Raw genomic sequence first — 18,056 nt, forward strand, 5'->3', positions numbered from 1 at the left:
AGAACATGTGTCTCTGTAACTGACGATCACTCCAGGCGAAATACCTGTGTTTTATGCGGATTTTTGTTTATTATACGATCAGTGTTGATGACTAGTGAAGTCCCGCCAAACCCCATACAGTAGCCGTTGTCTGAGTGGTTAAATCCCTTCGGCCTTCTCGCATTTGATTGGGCGGTCATAGGTCGCTCAAAGGTTACCTAATGCGAACTGGGTTTTGTTAGACTCAGATTAAGTTTACTTATACTGGTGGTTGGTACACAGCAAAACAATTTGCTTGAGGCTGACAGATAATATGTCACACAAAAATTCTTATATCAGTTATATCATTGTCCTGATGAGGCTCACTTTTTGATATTCCCTCTTATTTTGGTGGATTTATATCTCACCAGCATCAATATGTTGTTCTATTTTACCTAGGGCAACAATTGTATAATTTTTCTAATTCTCATCGCCCGACCGACCCTTCTAATTTCATTGCGGAACCAACAAAGACACTTTTTTTACCAACGCCGCCGATTAGAACCTACACGTATCGTCTCGTCATGTAAACTGTCGCTGGCACAACACCAAAGAACACGAAAAATGGTAATAAGAATTACAACAAATGATAATCAAGAATATTATTCAGATAATTGTGTCTTTTTTATTTTTTTATACTTTCCCGGCAGACCGATCCATGTTAAGAATTTGGTGGCTTTTTTAATGACACACATAAAACTATAACGAAATGCATAATAAGCTTTGGTCCCTCAGCGTGCACCTGGTTCCTCTGAATCCCTTTGCCCAATGGCCAAATGCACAGTCGCTTTGTACGGGTATTTATTACTCGCCCGTTGAAGATACTGCAGTGTAATATTTTTACTTCAATATTACACTAGTACACAATACCACTTGACGTATGACGTCAAAATGGTTCAAAGTTGTGACGTCACAATGCTAATGTTGATGTCGCGATTTTACTAGACCTTGCTTGATTTGAAAGCTGAGTGTCCTCACACTGTAGGGAATTTCGCCGCAGTCTCTGTCAATTTATGTTGGCGAGTAATAAACAGAATACTACACTCGCTTCCGTGAAATATCATTTTCATTAAACTCGTTAAAGATTTAGTATCAAATCATTAACTCGTTTAATAAAAATGGCATTACACGAAAGGTCGTTTAGTATACTCTATGTCTTTACGTCCCTTTTCAGTCATTCAAATCATTAAAATATTTTATTTTATAAATTGTGACATCTGCTCTGATGAACTAAACTGGGGGCTATTACATTTCCCTTGTTAAGAATTCCACTGCTGATTGAAACCGTTCGTTACCAACCTTTTCTGAAAGCAACAGTCCGCACTTATTCGTGTAACGTATTAAAGACGCGATGCTGTCACTGCTGTGGTCTGAATAGAAATGTTTAATGACAGAATATATCAGACAAAACTGGGATTTTGATAATCCTAACAGAACATGATGAATTTTCCACAAAACAGTCCTTTCCAAATAAAAAAAAAATCGAAGTCGTATTTCTGAATCAGTTTCAGATGAAGTTATCCTGACCCAGAAGAGGCGCTGGTCACAAATACATGAGGAGGCAAAGAAATATTCACCTTAATCTGTGGTACAAGTCAGAGTTCGGAATTCCATCGTTTTCAACACTGATGCACCATGTTTGAAAATGACCACCGTGTTTACACCATTTTCATGCTTTTTATATAATATCATCAGTCTTTTATACTGGTGAAAAAATATTACTCTTATAATTTGCGTGTTATTTAACGTGGCACTCGGCAATATTCCGACTTTATTGTCTAACAAAACCTCATGGTTTGGTAACCTTTTTATCATTACATCAGTGACATTGTACATATTAGCAAACCCCGTACATCTGAATATATACATAAATTCATTAAAATATTCTTTGTCGTTAATGACTTTCTTAAATGTCTTATTTCCCAGTAATGTTGGGATATATCAGGGAATATTACTCAGAAAATAATAGTTTTTTGGCTGACCTCTAATTACAGTTTTATTTTAAATTGCCAATCCAAATTTTCTTTTAAGCACTTAAGAAAAGATGTAAGCCTGTCTACCGTGCTCTCATTTATCAATGTGGCGATCCTTATCACCTATGAGAACAAACGTAATGTAGCATGGGGCCTGTGGGCTCGCTTACTGTACGTATAAACATCTCTCTCTAGAAAAAGCGGTGTGAAATCAGGTTCTGAACGTAAAATTACATCTATTAAATTTACCAACACTGAAAATAACATTTCCGACTCACCCACATGAAACACGTCCACTCGCAGAAGAAAGACAATCACGACAGAAAATATCTCCATCTTATCCACGTACAGTCAATAAGACTATCCTTCCTTTATGAAATATGTAAAGTGATATAAGCTCTACCTCGACAGCAGTCTGCTTGTACCTAGTTCCCAGCGCAAGACTGGGTCAATATATCGCCGGCAGTGCGCAAGTCAGTTTCGCATAACGTCACAGCGTTACGACTGCCTCATACTTTAGACATAGTGTCTCGACACTCGTGGAGATGAAATAACGTTGACATGCAGGACGTAATATGCTTGACTGGGAGAATGAGTGAGCTTCGTTGTAAGCCGCATTCTGTATAAACCTATAAAAAAACAATTTAACTAAACATTTAATAACAGGTGAGCTTACTGATACGATGCTTGAAATCTGCTTTACGAATATGACTATAACAAGTGAATGGGCTATTTCAGTGTCTCTAGTGAGTGAATTTAGTTTTACGCCGCACCCATCACTATTCCAGCTGTGTGGTGCAGACCACGTTACGACATACATAGGCTACTGACGTTCGACTCTTACTCGGATCTTCATGGGTATGTACTTTTGGCACCAGTGGATTTGAATGTCATTAGAAGTTTAGCTGATTATATTTATTATGCAAATTTGTTTCAGAGGGACTCAGGTTGATGAATTATAGATGCATTGCCTGTGATACATTACATGCAAACTGAAAACCCACATTCTACATGATAGCCTGCTTGCCTGTGTGTCTGTGTCTGTCTGTGTCTGTCTCCCTGTGTCTGTCTGTCTCCCTGCTGCCTGCCTGGCTGCCTGCCTCATGGCTCTGTCTGTGTCATGTGTCTGTCTGTCTGTCTGTCTGTCTGCCTGCCTGCCTGGCTGCCTGCCTCATGGCTGCCTGCCTGCCTGTGTGTCTGTGTCTGTCTGTCTCCCTGCTGCCTGCCTGCCCGACCACCCTCCCACCTGCCTGCCTGCCTGCCTGCCTGTCTGTGTCTGTCTGTCTCCCTGCTGCCTGCCTGCCCGACCACCCTCCCACCTGCCTGCCTGCCTGCCTGCCTGCCTGCCTGCCTGCCTGCCTGCCTGCCTGCCTGCCTGCCTGTCTGTCTGTGTCTGTCTGTCTCCCTGCTGCCTGCCTGCCCGACCACCCTCCCACCTGTCTGTCTGTCTGTCTGTCTGTCTGTCTGTCTGTCTGTCTGTCTGTCTGTCTGTCTGCCTGGCTGCCTGCCTCATGGCTGCCTGCCTGCCTGCCTGCCTGCCTGCCTGCCTGCCTGCCTGCCTGCCTGCCTGCCTGCCTGCCTGCCTGCCTGCCTGCCTGCCTGCCATGTCAGTAGTATAAAGGTATACTCCGTCACTAGGCGAAGGGTGTTTTCTCCTAATCACAAAAATGGACTTCCAGCACAAATCAATGCTAATGATATCAGTTTCGGCCAAACTCATCAATATTCACGGCTCAAGTGACTAGATTCAACATACCCTGTGTTGGGTGTGCCAGTCTATAGTCTATCTTCGGATGACAAACTGTGGAGCGTGGTCGGGTTAGGGTTTGTTTTGCTGGGTTTTTTTGTTTCATGCGTGTTATCGGATAACAGCTCCGTCGATTATTTAGACTGCTGGGTACTCTTACGTATTCTGGTTTTGACGGAGGTACATTTCTCTGTCCAAGATTAGGATTTTGATGGTCTTTTTGTTTCATAATTGTAGATCTTTTGGCACAAGCAATGATGTATCTTTTGTCATGCACATGGGGTGTTCTTGACTAACACTCGCTACAATATATCAGCCAGAAGAGGGGTCACTGTAAATGACTGGTGCAAGAGGATGCCGTTATATTTTGGCTGATGTTAAGTTACCACAGCGCATACTGAGTCGGGAACTATACAGAAGTGTCCAGTGGGAACTATCGGTTATACACATAAGAATGAAGAGCTGTAGAACAAATCGTCTGCAACCTACATACTGATGATCCTTACTTATAAGAGGTGGGTTTATCGATAGGATGGTGAGATCGACTGAGATTCATCGACGACGTAATCGCACAGTATCACAGTATCACAGTATCACAGTATCACAGTATCACAGTATTACAGTATCACAGTATCACAGTATCACAGCATCACAGTATCACAGCATCACAGTATCACAGTATCACAGTATCACAGTATCACAGTATTACAGTATCACAGTATCACAGTATCACAGTATCACAGTATCACAGTATCACAGTATCACAGTATTACAGTATCACAGTATCACAGTATCACAGTATTACAGTATCACAGTATCACAGTATTACAGTATCACAGTATTACAGTATCACAGTATCACAGTATCACAGTATCACAGTATCACAGTATTACAGTATCACAGTATTACAGTATCACAGTATCACAGTATCACAGTATCACAGTATCACAGTATTACAGTATCACAGTATCACAGTATCACAGTATTACAGTATCACAGTATCACAGTATCACAGTATCACAGTATTACAGTATCACAGTATCACAGTATTACAGTATCACAGTATCACAGTATCACAGTATCACAGTATCACAGTATTACAGTATCACAGTATCACAGTATCACAGTATCACAGTATCACAGTATCACAGTATTACAGTATCACAGTATCACAGTATCACAGTATCACAGTATCACAGTATCACAGTATTACAGTATCACAGTATCACAGTATCACAGTATCACAGTATCACAGTATTACAGTATCACAGCATCAATCGCCGGATTTGAAACAGTTCCATCACCCCTTTCCCGACTCCTCACGCTCAGCTCCAAAGAAACCAAAGAGCAGCCATGCCAGAAACTATTTCCTTTAACACATTCATCATATGGCAAGCACATAATATTGGAAAGCATGCTTTATGATATTGTAAGGAAGCACATTTAAACAACATTATCTGTAATTTTCAAAGTCATCAAGGCACAGCTGATAAATATCCAACTACAAACTCAGTCCAATTAACAACTGGTTCTGATCTGTATTGTAGTACTGAAAGAACATTTGTACTCTGATATTCATAGCTGAATGCTTCTGATCTTTAAATCGGCGACAGGTTGTGTCAAAACAAAAGCAGAGCACCAAATACGTTGCTGACGGAGATTCTATTCACTTTGACGTTCTGTCATTTCACTGTTTATCGACGGTAACGTCAATTGTCAGATTAGCGGATAATTTCTTCTATTTAGTATCATTTCAGAGAGCGAAAGGTAAGTGGAACATCCAAAGGTTTATACTGCATTACTTCATGTAAACATGAACACCACAGCGAAGTGAACAGTTATGTACAAGCATGGTAACAATGGCGCAGTGTATAGCATATGAAGGTAACTATCTTTCACTAAGCCAACTAATGATAATGAATTGCTCTAAGACTTTCCATCAAAGGATTTAAAGACAATTTCACCGGTTTTAGTAACTGTTTAGATTCATCATGATTAGTACTTTAGACTATTGCAGAGAGTATGCCAGTATGACGCAAAGGGCATGTAATCTGCCATTTAATTTTGTATTGATAGATGAGTTGGCAAAGGAAACACTAGATGAAACGCTAGATGACGTCACAATTAAGGAACAAAGCAATTACCAAATAAAACCAGTCAAACAGCAAACGATCATAAAGGAACGTCCAATATATTGGTGCAATGGGTATATGCAGCCTTTTCAACCTCGACTAGCATATAACTTCCCCATTGTCTGGGCGTTGTGAACCGAGCAACCGAAACACTGTACAACATTTGACTGCAAGATACATTGGGAACAAGAAGAAATATGTATGGTTTCTGTCTTGAATCACATTTGATTCAAAACTAGGAACCAGTCAGCTGTGTTTTCTCAAAAGCGTACCTAAAGCTGTAGCCTGAATTAGATAGTATTTCAGTATGCGACTTTTTCAATGACAGTTTCAATACGTCTTTGTAAAATCTTTCAACACAGAATTGACATGATTCCCAACCTTCTAACAACATTATTGATGGAACTAAATGTTTCTTCTAAATACGGTATCGCTATTAAATCATCCCTGCTACATTCCTCATTTAGGATGAACAAATCAAGCGACATTATCCATCTACTTGTCAATCGTATACATTTCCTGAATACTTCAGATATATTACATTCCGATTAAGAAAACTATTTATTCCATATTTTTTGCTGTTAATCGTTGACAGGTTTACTCTTCAAAATGTCACGAAATGGCTGAGATATTGCCGATGTGACGTTAAATATTAACTCACGCACTCCAATCACAGCTGACACAAACTCGACATTTGCTTTTCAAAGTGAAAATCACCCGCACGACATTACTGATATATGTGATCTTCGATCACACGATTTGTGTAAATGACTGTTTATCTTGACTTGTTCATACTCCGATTGGGACTTGTGTGTAGCTTATGCTGTCCCTGATTGCATTTGTTGACAGTTTGCACCGCAAGTATAGTAATATCACTTTGCCAAATAACAGCCAAGTGATGATTTTTTTCACATACGATAATTAGGCATTTGCCATTTGATGTTGATACCTTGTGTAACTCAGGCTTGGCGTTATGTGATTATGAATGAAGGTTATAGCGGATTCAATGACAGCACTTTTACGTGTAGTTGATATACAGATATTATAAGGGAATTTGCCGAATGGATAACCGAACTGCCACTATAATCCGCTATATCATAAATCGATTCGCCCACATACTCGCCATTATGTGGACATGTATAATTCATTTGATGCCCATTTTCCACGAAGTCGACGGATGATACATTAGACACAATTTATGACTGAGAATTGCTGTATAATACATATTATGCATGTCTGTGACAGAGGATGAAGGATCTATACAATATATAGCTATAACGATGTTTTCATACGAAACCTGTGTACCCTTGTCAAGAGAGTATTCCGTGCGAGAACGTACCCTTGTAAGAAACTGTCAAACAATCAATTCTGTGTACTGTGATACCGAAGTTTGAGTATAGATTCTTATAGCATTTTAAAGCAAAATTTGGACAATGGTAGGGGATCTAAAGTGTATACTACTATAGAGACATTTCGGTATCGATCCTTATACGTCAGTTTGTGACAACGGTTGAAGGTTCAACATAGTGTACTATAATACCGACATGTAGATACGTTTACTGTTGTCAAACAGGCCTTGATCTATGACAACTGTAGAGGAATACATACCTTAATGTCACTATCACATGGTGATGAAGACGTCATAATCCTTTTCAACAATGTCTGAATTAATTTTGAATTATTTTTCGCACATTATTTACGTCATCTGCTGGAGCCTGAATGGCCACGCCCTGTGTAAGACGTGTCAGGGATCTTTTGTCTTCACTTCGAATCCCAAACGAATTACCAAATTATTTCCTTCCAAGATCGTACAACGTTCAGGGGTCTGTCTGTAGAGGATAAGACATTTACACATAGCAAAAACACGTACGGTGATTTTAGCACTAAAATTATTGGCGAATGCCAGTGAGATTGACAAGACATATTTCAATACAGTTTGAGGATCTCACAGCACTGTTTATTAATGTGTTAGCTTAGTCACTGGAGTTCGGTCACTCTTGATTGGGGCTTTCACAAATAACTTTAACTTCATAGATATAGCTTGAATTTTGTTAAATTTATATAATACGTAAATTCAAAAGAATTGCAAGACTCAGGACTCTTAGTGTTCTGTATATGTTGCTGGAAGTAAAGCTCTGCGTTCAGGACCCGTGAAGATCTGGAGTAGAACAGGGCTTCAGCAACCCATGCTTGCCATAAAAGGCGACTATGATTGTCGTAAGTGGTGACTAACGGGATCGGGTAGTCAGGCTCGCTGACTTGGTTGACACATGTCATCGGTTCCCAGTTGTGCAGATCTATGCTCATGCTTTTGATCACTGGATTGTCTAGTCCAAACTCGATTGTCTACAAACCGCCGCCATATTGCTGCAATATTGCCGAGTGCGACATAAAACTAAACTCACTAAATTAAACTGAAATTATTTGTCATTATAATTTCATCTATTTTAAAACCATATGTTTGCAAAATAAAGAAAACAAGCAAATGAACATATTTTCGATTAGTCGAATTAAGATCGGAATGACTTCATTTTTTTAGTCATGATACTTATAAACACACTTTTATTCATTTATAACCTCCAAGACAATATAGAAAAACTATGAATTTTGAGCGGAAGTCCAGATTCTTGTACTTGTTAAAAATTGGCAGAATTACGTCAAAATGAGTTGATTTTTGTGCCATGATACTTATGAAAAATATATCCTCATTCATTTACAACCTCCAAAACACAGATGTATTTTGGAGTGGAAGGAAATATTCTCGCTCATGGGCTAAATGTTTTTCGCCTAAGGGAGAGACTTTTAAAAATCGGTCTAAATTAGCAGAATTAAGTCAAAATGGGTTGGATTTCGTGTTATGACACTAATAAATGTACTTACATTCAATTACCACCTGCACAACATGGAAAACAATTATTCTGAGTGAAGGTAAATATCCTTCCCCATGGGCCAAAATTGTTTTTCGCCCATGGGCGAGAGGTTTTTAAATCGCTCTCAGTTAGCGGAATTGAGTCAAAATGAGTTGCCATTTCTGTCATGATACTCACAAATGTACTTTCATTCATTTACATCCTCCAAGACATTGGAACAGATGTATTTGGAGTAAAAGGAAATATTCTCCCCCATGGGCCAAAATGTTTTTCATCCATGGGTGAGATTTTGTTAAATCGCTCTAAATTAAAGGAATTAAGTCAAAAATGAGTTGAAAGTTATGTCATGATAGTTATGAACATACTTTCATCCATTTACAACCTCCAAAACATGGGAAAGATGCATTTTGTGTAAAAGTAAATTTTCTCACCCAGAGACGAAATGTTTTTCTCCCATGGGCGAGATTTTTAAAAAAAGCACTCTAACTTAGCAGAATTAAGTCAAAATAAGCTTACTGTCGTGTCGCGACACTAATAAATATATTTTCATTTATTCAAAAACTGCGAAGCATGAAAAACATGTATTTTCAGGGAAAGTAAGTATTTTCGTCCATGGGCCAACATGTTTTTCACCCATAGACGATATTTTTTAAAATCGCTGTCAGTTAGCGGAGTCAAGTCACAACGGGCTGAAATTTGTGTCATGATACTTATTAACATTTTCCATTCATTTACAACCTCCAAAACATTTATTCTGGACGAAATTAACCATTCACGAGCGAGTTTAAAATTTGAGTTTTCGAAAGAAAATGTTTTCATTTTTTCATCCTTAGCACATATACATAACAGCTGCGTGATTATTTTTACCAAATCCCTTGTGAGAGAGCGACCACAATGCGGAGAATTTCTGGACTTTGGTGAGTCCAAAATTAAATTGACGTGTTCACTGGTATTATAAGATAATAGCTAGATCATTTATATTTCCGGGTACAGTTAAGTATTGGCAAAGGTACATATCTTTGTCCAGTAACCTACCCTGTTAAATATCTGTGTTACATATGACACAGCCTACTTTCGGTACAACATGTCATTATTGCTTTGTCATTTTCTGTATGTGTATGGCGTCATAAAAACAATAACATTGGTATGATCTAGAAATAAATAATTATATTGCATTCCAGTACCATATCACTCCCAAGACATCCTCTTGAATGGTGTGTTCACCACCTACTGCTATTGTGCGAAATATAGGACGAGGAAATAATATTGATTAAACAAAATCGATTTACCTAAATTGCTAAATAATTTGGGCAAGAATACCTGACATAAATACAGTTGTGTTGAAGACAGTGCCTTTTGTACTGATCGTAACAATACATCTATTGATGAACCAAGCGTGGGTGATGAAAGTCGTCCTATATGAAAATATATCTACATTGATTATCGTAAGATGATAATCAATACAGCATTTTATCAGATATTAAATATATTACACTTTGTTATATACTTATCAGCAAACGCTGGTGTTATTCTTATGTGTCGATTGCTGCACCTGGAACAGTTCAAGTAGAAATAATTATCTATCGAGATTGGGGCGTGACAGTTTTCAGTTTCTCGGTATGCACCGAGTTATCTTTCCCTATGTAGAGGAATTATAAATCTGGACATAAGTACGATGGGATAATCCAGACAGGACCAGTATACAAAAACAAACAAACAAACAAACAAAAAACCGAAAAACCAGAGCGAGTATCTGTATCAAACAATCTGTAACATGTCTGGACCAGGCAAACCAGTTATTGATTCCACCAGCATCGATCTACACAAATGGGATGTGATGACGTGTGTTATCCAAATCAGCGAGCGTGGGCAACTGATCCCGTTAGTCGCTTCTTACGACAAGCATGTGTTTCCGAAGACCAATTTTAACCTGGATCTTTATGGGTCTTGAAAACGTGCTCTACTCCTTGGTACTAACTTCCATATTTCACGCTCTCTTACTTTTTATCTACAATGTAGTATACAATCAAACACCTCATCGTGGCCATTAAGATAGATGTGTCTTGACAGATGACAAAGTATGTATTGGTAATCATGCGGGAGTTGTGACTATCCTGCATGAGAAATAAACTTTGTATTCTACGAGCCTTGGCCTGTAGTGTTTTTTTCTAAGGTAGGATATTAACCCCGAAACACATGAGTGTGATAAGTTATATACCAATGGCATACAATGTCATTCATACGTTATAATTTGAATTTTCACAAATTGTGCTGTCAGTTGCCACAAATCATGAAACTAGACATGGAAAGAGGTAAATATATCTATGACGTCATAAATATGTATGTCGTAATACGTCACTTGACAAGTTCGGTGGCACAGATTTGTGATGACTTAACTGGCTGCGTTAGGTCATATGGTACTCAGTACGTTTTCATGTTAAAACATGCATTGTTCTTGATAAATCTTTCGGAACTTCATATACCTTCAATTAATAGTTTGACCAACAAATACACTTTTATGTTCGCGTGGCATGCTCTGATAGTTAACACTGACAGTCGCTCGGAGGACAGATGTTGGTATCTTCGTAAGCCTGTGCATTTCAATCCCCGAGTCGTAATCCACCGCAACTGTCATAACCCGACATGAATTTCTAGGATTAAAAGAGTACCGTAACCACTGCTGTCAGTCTGGACGCGATCGCCTCTTGTTTATATTGTGAAAGTAGTTCTTAAATTTTGGATATGATCCCTCTAATTTGCATCGGTTTCCTTATATGACCCAAACTGATGCCGAAAAGTATCCCCTGGCTTTTTCCTGCCGAGAACGTTATCATTTGTATGGTAAAGAAGAGTGACTAATATGTGTTTTCATTGAAAACACGTCGAATTAAATCATGTTTGTGCAGCAGCTAGCAAGATTCCCCAAGTATGTACTGCACAATACAGCACAATACATTCTATATGTATCTTGGATATTTATCATTTGCTCATGACATTCATTTTCTAACACAATGTCTGTCAGTTACTGCATTGTGATGGCATTTGTTACTGGTTTTCAACTGCGCGCCAATTTAAACAGACAGAACAATGTGCCTTTGCCTCTTTTCCCACAGCCACAGGATTGCAGATAGGAAATCCCAGAGAGTCCCTTGAAATACATATTTACTTTGTTTCACCAGAACAGAAAATTACACATTGATTTGTTAGCTTGCATACAAAGGTATCTTCCTTGATAAGCATTAAGGGAAAAGATGATTCCCTAGTGATTAGCAGCTCTGTTAACTGCGACAAATATCCTTTCAAAATGTATGAGGCACACAATACAGCTGATTAGAACGGTTCTAAAAGTCATTCCTTATGTGGACGAGGCTTCCTGTGTGTACCATAATTCGATTTCAGTTGTTACGGTTGATAATTTACCGTGACAAAGTTACAAGACATCCCCTCAGAACCAGCAAAATATAACACAGACAAGTCTAAAGTATTCAATAAAATGTATAGAGCAAATAAGAGCAAGATACAAAGATTCAAAGATTTACAGTAGAGGTTTCTAGTACAATGAAAACTAGTCAAATCTAAAGTAATGGGCCACAAATATATCAGCTCACCAAAGTTTGGGTTTCAGTGAAACAGTTATACTAAATGTTACGCAGCAAGCGGTGTTGAAAGCAGGTTGAAAGTTGGCGAAGAGGCAGACAAAGTGTGGATAGGCCGAATAATGACACAACTCCGGTTTAACTCCGTGTGTAAGTCCGTGTGTGTGTGCCGTCAACACAACAACCAGCCGGGTATATACACGGTCACGGATTCTTGAGTATTCCAGTGAAGTATCGAATCGGCAACAGTCAAAACACACCGACTCTAAAGTGCAACCGTAAAGGCGCGCCGCTAAAACGCTATTACCTATAATACCAAATGTAACCAGTAATAACTATCACTAAAAACTCTAAACTATCACTTAATCAATAATAATACAAATAACAGGAAACACACTCTCGTAACGAAGTTAATACATTAAGCACCTGATGAAGGAGTATGCATTAACTCCGAAACGTTGTGTTCTCTCATAAAGAAGTTGATATCCATAAAAATCTTCATTCTTATTAAGGAATGTAAGTTTTAAAAACGGTTACTCTTCTGTGATACATTAACATATCCCAACATTTATGGATGGCTGGAGTGAGTGAGTGAGTACATCGGTTTTAGCAATATTCCTGCAGTATCTCGGCAGAAAATCAGACAGATCTTTTCTTACTGATTCTTTTTCATGCCTTCTGACCATTACAAATCTTTCTTGTAAACGTCCACTTTTAATAGAAATTATTCAGTAGTATACGCATCTTGCTAGTGGCCAATGCAATATCACCTTTTGTTGGTTACCCAGCCACGATGGCACTTATGGAACATAATGACCGATTTTGTTGCTAAGACAGCACTCAACAAATCTGTGACACAACTTCTTATTCCATACTCTGATTACAATTAGATCTTACATCCGTGATCTGACGCAAAAGAGGTTGGACACCCAAGTAGGTACCAATAAATTACATGCAATAAAAACTCATTGCTTACACCTACTTGAATTGTCAGTCCAGATTTTGATCAGGTACTCATACGAAGATGTCGTATTGGCCACACAAGATATATTCAATAAGACATACCCATTGAAAGGTGAGGATCCTCCGTTTTACATCCCCTGTGAAGAAAGAATCCCAGTCGAGCATGTCTTATATTTTGTCACAAGGTAACTATTTTAAATCACGAACAATAAATGATCATCTTAATAATATCACTTCTCATTTAGCCAGGGACCATGCAGGCATTGTTCTGTATGTCCCCACGACCCCTAGTATGGTGATCTGCCTTCAGGTGTTGGCGATCTATGGCCCATTCGTGAATTTGAATTCCAATTTTAGAGATAGATTCCAGTTTTACTTCTAAAGTATTGATATTCTAGTTGGTTCTACTTTCTTTCGTTGACTGTTTTTTATGATTTACATGTATTTATGGTGAATGTTTAAATTGTTTTAGTTACGATATGGCTGACATATTGCCGATGTGACTGTAACTTGTAACTCACTCACTCACTCAGACATTGTGCCCATGTATGGAACTTTTTACAGTAAAAAGTGTTACTGCTGGTGATGTGGTGACAAAAACCTTATTCGCTCAACCTGTTGGTTTTATTCATGACATTATGCGATACGCCATTTCGTCATGTACGTTAATACGACAATTAAGGCCACATAAAACAATGGAAATGTTTCTCGTGCATCGGTACATCACTTTTATTTGTGCGCGTAACACTTTTTTATAACCATATAAAAAAAAATATTTTGACCGTCGCGGTCAGCCATTTGTCCACTGTGAGAATGGGTGTCTGTTAGAACGAGTGTGACTGAATCTACAACTCATTAACACGTGCTAAACTTTCCAAGCTGTATTTCTGATAGAAAAAATAAAAATGTGTTCCTCCCTTATCATTTTGTTCTCAGTCAAAAATTACAAAAAGTCCTCCCGCCGTGGTCACTTTTGACAAAAAAGTCGTTCTAAGTCGTCTAAAAGTCGTTGGCATACGATGACATGTGTCAATCAAGTCCGAGAGCCTGATCACCTGATTCTGTTAGTCACCTCTTACAACAAGCATGTGTTGCTGAAGATCTATTCAGGTTTTCAGTTTGTACGTTCTACCAGTGGCAATACAATGCGTTGTATGGATCAACTCACATGACTTAAATCAGGTATATTTTGGGAATTTGAAATAACATTCTCAAAATAAAATTTACTGAACATTCTACTTTCGTGGAGTCGTTTTTTAGTGCTAAATTTACAAACATCCATTCTCCCATCTTCACATGGGAAGCGTGTAGTATGAGTGATTGTAATGTGAAGCGGAAGAGCATCTGTGTCTCCAAGTAAGATAAAATATCGGAATTCGCTATGAACTATGAATCAAACCGTTTATACCATTTCTTCAATCATTAAGGTGACTAAGGCAAAATGCTTTTTCTGCATAAGGCCCCATCTTGCATTGTCGCCTATTGCTGTAAGCATGTGTAGTTCTGAATTATGACTGAAAAATAACAAAACGACATTACTATCACGTAAGTAGGGGTGCTATAACGAGTACTTTCACTCGGGAGAACGTAACAGCGTCTCTTAGAGTTTCCTTTCCATGAGTTGGTCTTGCCGCAGATGAAATATCTTTAACATGCTCCAATTTGTACATTCCAGAAAGGATCTGGATTCATATTTGATGGAACTAAATGACACTGTGTACTGTTTCCCAGGTTACCGAAGCTGGAGCGGCCTAAAAGGGTTAATGAATTATCCAAAACTATATATAATAAATAAATATATAACTATATAATAAAAACGCTTAATACAGATATATCAATGGTATGATTTATTACGAGCATTAAAAAGACAATACGCTGTACACGATGAACGGACCACCACAGATGTAAGATGTTTGTGTACAACAAATGTATACCAACAGCTACAAATACTAACACAGTAACGCTGTAAGGCCGACCGCCCACTCTGTCTGAACATATGGTGACATACAAAGCTCATTGGTTTTTTCCTAAGAGTTCATCCGATGCTTGATTCCTGTCCTAATTGGGGCAGTGGGGTAGCCTAGTGGGTAAATCGTTCGTCCGGTGGTCCACTGCCGCGATATTCCTGGAATATTGCTAAAAGGAGCGTAAAACCACAAGCACTCACTCCTATCCTAATTTGTGAGCGTGAGTGAGTGGGTTTAGTTTTAAGCCTCTTTTTGAAATATTCCAGCAAGATCCCGACAGGGGAACCTGAAACTGGCTTCACACATTGTGCCCGTGAAAAGAATCGAAACCCGGGTGTTCGGCGTGACGAACAACCGCTTTAACCACTTCGATTCACCACTTCCCGTACCCGTGTATGCTATGGTATCGTGTAACCACGGTTACCGACCACAGGTTTCAAGATACCGATACCTTTATCGAACTCTTGCGTGAGTTAAAGGGTTTAGTTTTATGCCACTTTCAGCAATATTCCAGCTACATGGCAGCGGTCTGTAAATAGTCGACTCTAGTGATCAACAGTATGTACATCCATCTTCGCAACAGCGATACGTTGACATGTGTTACCAAGTCAGTCTAGAGATCAACAGTATGAGCATCTATCTTGGCAACTGGCATACGTTAATGTGTGGCAACCAAACCAGCGAGCCTGACCAAAAGTTCCGTTTGTCGCCTTTTACGACACGCATGGGTTATTGAAGATCACTTGTACCCCGGATCTTCATGGGTTCGATCGAATTCACTGACCGAATGAAGTTGAACCTGGAGACAAACCTTTCACTGTTGCCTGGCAACAGTACAAGCATTTATATTGAAACGTCGCATCATCATGTGATAAGTTGTCTTCCGTAAACTATCATACCTCCTTACAAACGTTCGATAGTAATATATTGGTTTGGTTTTTAATGCCTAACTCAGCACATATTTCAGCTAAATAATCCCTGCTACTACCCAACGGTTGATATCATGAACACCGATCTTCAGCGAACCTGACCACCTGATCCCACCCCCGTCAATTGTCTCATACGATAAGTTGCGTTTTGCTGATGTTCTTACAAAAAAGGCAAAAACAGACCAACATGAAATTGCAACATGTATTTTAGGCAATGAAAGGGTATTTTTTCAGTTGTCTGCGGGAAGTCAATTTCCAGTTTTGAATATACAAAGAACTTAATTAAGCAACCCTTGTATTTTATTTTTGCAATAATAGGTTTTCAACACGTACAGGAAACTTCTGTTTTTTGTACTCAAATGATCTTTTGACTCATGAAAGGACACATTTTTTGGACTCCATGTTGATTGTATGATGTTGGACGTTTTAAGTGTACTGATCACCCTGAGATAGTCACGTGGTATATAGGGGAGCAATGATTTTTATACAAAACCATATCGGTGCAAATATGGCACCGTATGGTATATTTTGTGTGTTTTGCGCGATTCTAGGTCATTACCGATTGTAATCTTCACGTGACAGTATGACAGCCAGCACTTTCCTCCTCACACCCCCTGTCAGACTCCTGATCCTCTGAAAGGCCAGTCTATGCCATTTCCTGCAGCTTAAGAAATAAAAATTGGGCCAGATTATGTGCAGGACCCCCCTTGTTTCACACAACGACCAATCCTGTCCCAGATATGCTCCAAAGGATTAAGATCGGGCTCATTCAATCGTGAGATAGTCAGGGGTGCTTAACTAAGTTCTTTAGAATATTATGTCAGCTTTCCATTCTCCTGCTGGTTGAGTTTGGGCATGAGGATCACATAGTACAATAGTACGACTGGCCTAATTCAGGGTACAGATTACCATCACACAGACATGAATTGCAATTATAACAATACGTTGAGGAACAATGATACTTTTGTAGTGTTAATCTACATGGATGTGAAACATATGCATATATTCCACACTCCACACGTTCGTAGCCATACGGTCGTAAGTCTATCGTAAGCTTAGACGTACGGTAGTCGTAATATTACGATCGCTTTGTGGATCGAACACCAGCCAGAAAAAGAAAGAGCTTACACATAATGTCTTTTGAATGAACAACTGAAAGTAGAACATCCTGGAGAATCCATGAAGTCACAGGTGTCTTCATCTTCAAAGCACACCGCAACCTCTTTTCCACAGTTGTAATATCACAGTTCCTTCTATCTACATTATCACTATGTCTTAAAAAGTACCCAGACAGAGCCAAAGGATGTCTAAAGTTTCACTAACCATTCTGGTGAAAGAACGCTTGAAAGACTGAACAACGTGAGGTACATTGTAAACAAATTTAAAGATATATCACATAACTTGAAGGATAAGTATACAAATACAATGCATGTCCTTCTGTGAATGTTTTAATGTGTTTGTAAACAACTTTCCAAAACGTATGCTTATTCCCCGCATGCTAGGTGTCTGTTATGACCACGGAGACATATGTGTGAAGCATTATCACAGAGTAACATCTGTGTTGACAATTGACTCTACAAAACATACATCAAAGTTAAGTCTTCTAAAGGGAATTCTGTTTCCCCATTCATTTAATATAGTTCATATAACTATAACAACAATACTATGCTCTTTCGGCATGTGCAGGTCATGAATGAAAAACGAACTACATACAAAAATAGTAGAAAAATACTCTATTATCCAAGACAATGGTTTAGTCCATGTCGTAATGTGTTGGTTGTGATGTGTTTACGAATGCAGTTCAGTGATTAAAACTGTAGACGTAAACTTTTAATTAAGCGTTAGGTTAAAACGTATACGT

The 18,056-nt window shown here is 38.7% G+C and overlaps 1 protein-coding gene across 1 annotated transcript; it reads right to left on the minus strand.

Moving 5' to 3' along the window:
- Window positions 1-3,162: 3,162 nt before the first annotated feature.
- Window positions 3,163-3,597, minus strand: LOC137255494 (octapeptide-repeat protein T2-like). The gene has a single exon (XM_067792930.1). It carries the CDS (start codon window positions 3,595-3,597, stop codon window positions 3,163-3,165), a length of 435 nt encoding a protein of 144 aa, XP_067649031.1.
- Between the last annotated feature and the right edge of the window lie 14,459 nt (window positions 3,598-18,056).

This window comes from Haliotis asinina, chromosome 11, assembly GCF_037392515.1.
Source record: "Haliotis asinina isolate JCU_RB_2024 chromosome 11, JCU_Hal_asi_v2, whole genome shotgun sequence".
Lineage (NCBI taxonomy): Eukaryota > Metazoa > Mollusca > Gastropoda > Lepetellida > Haliotidae > Haliotis > Haliotis asinina.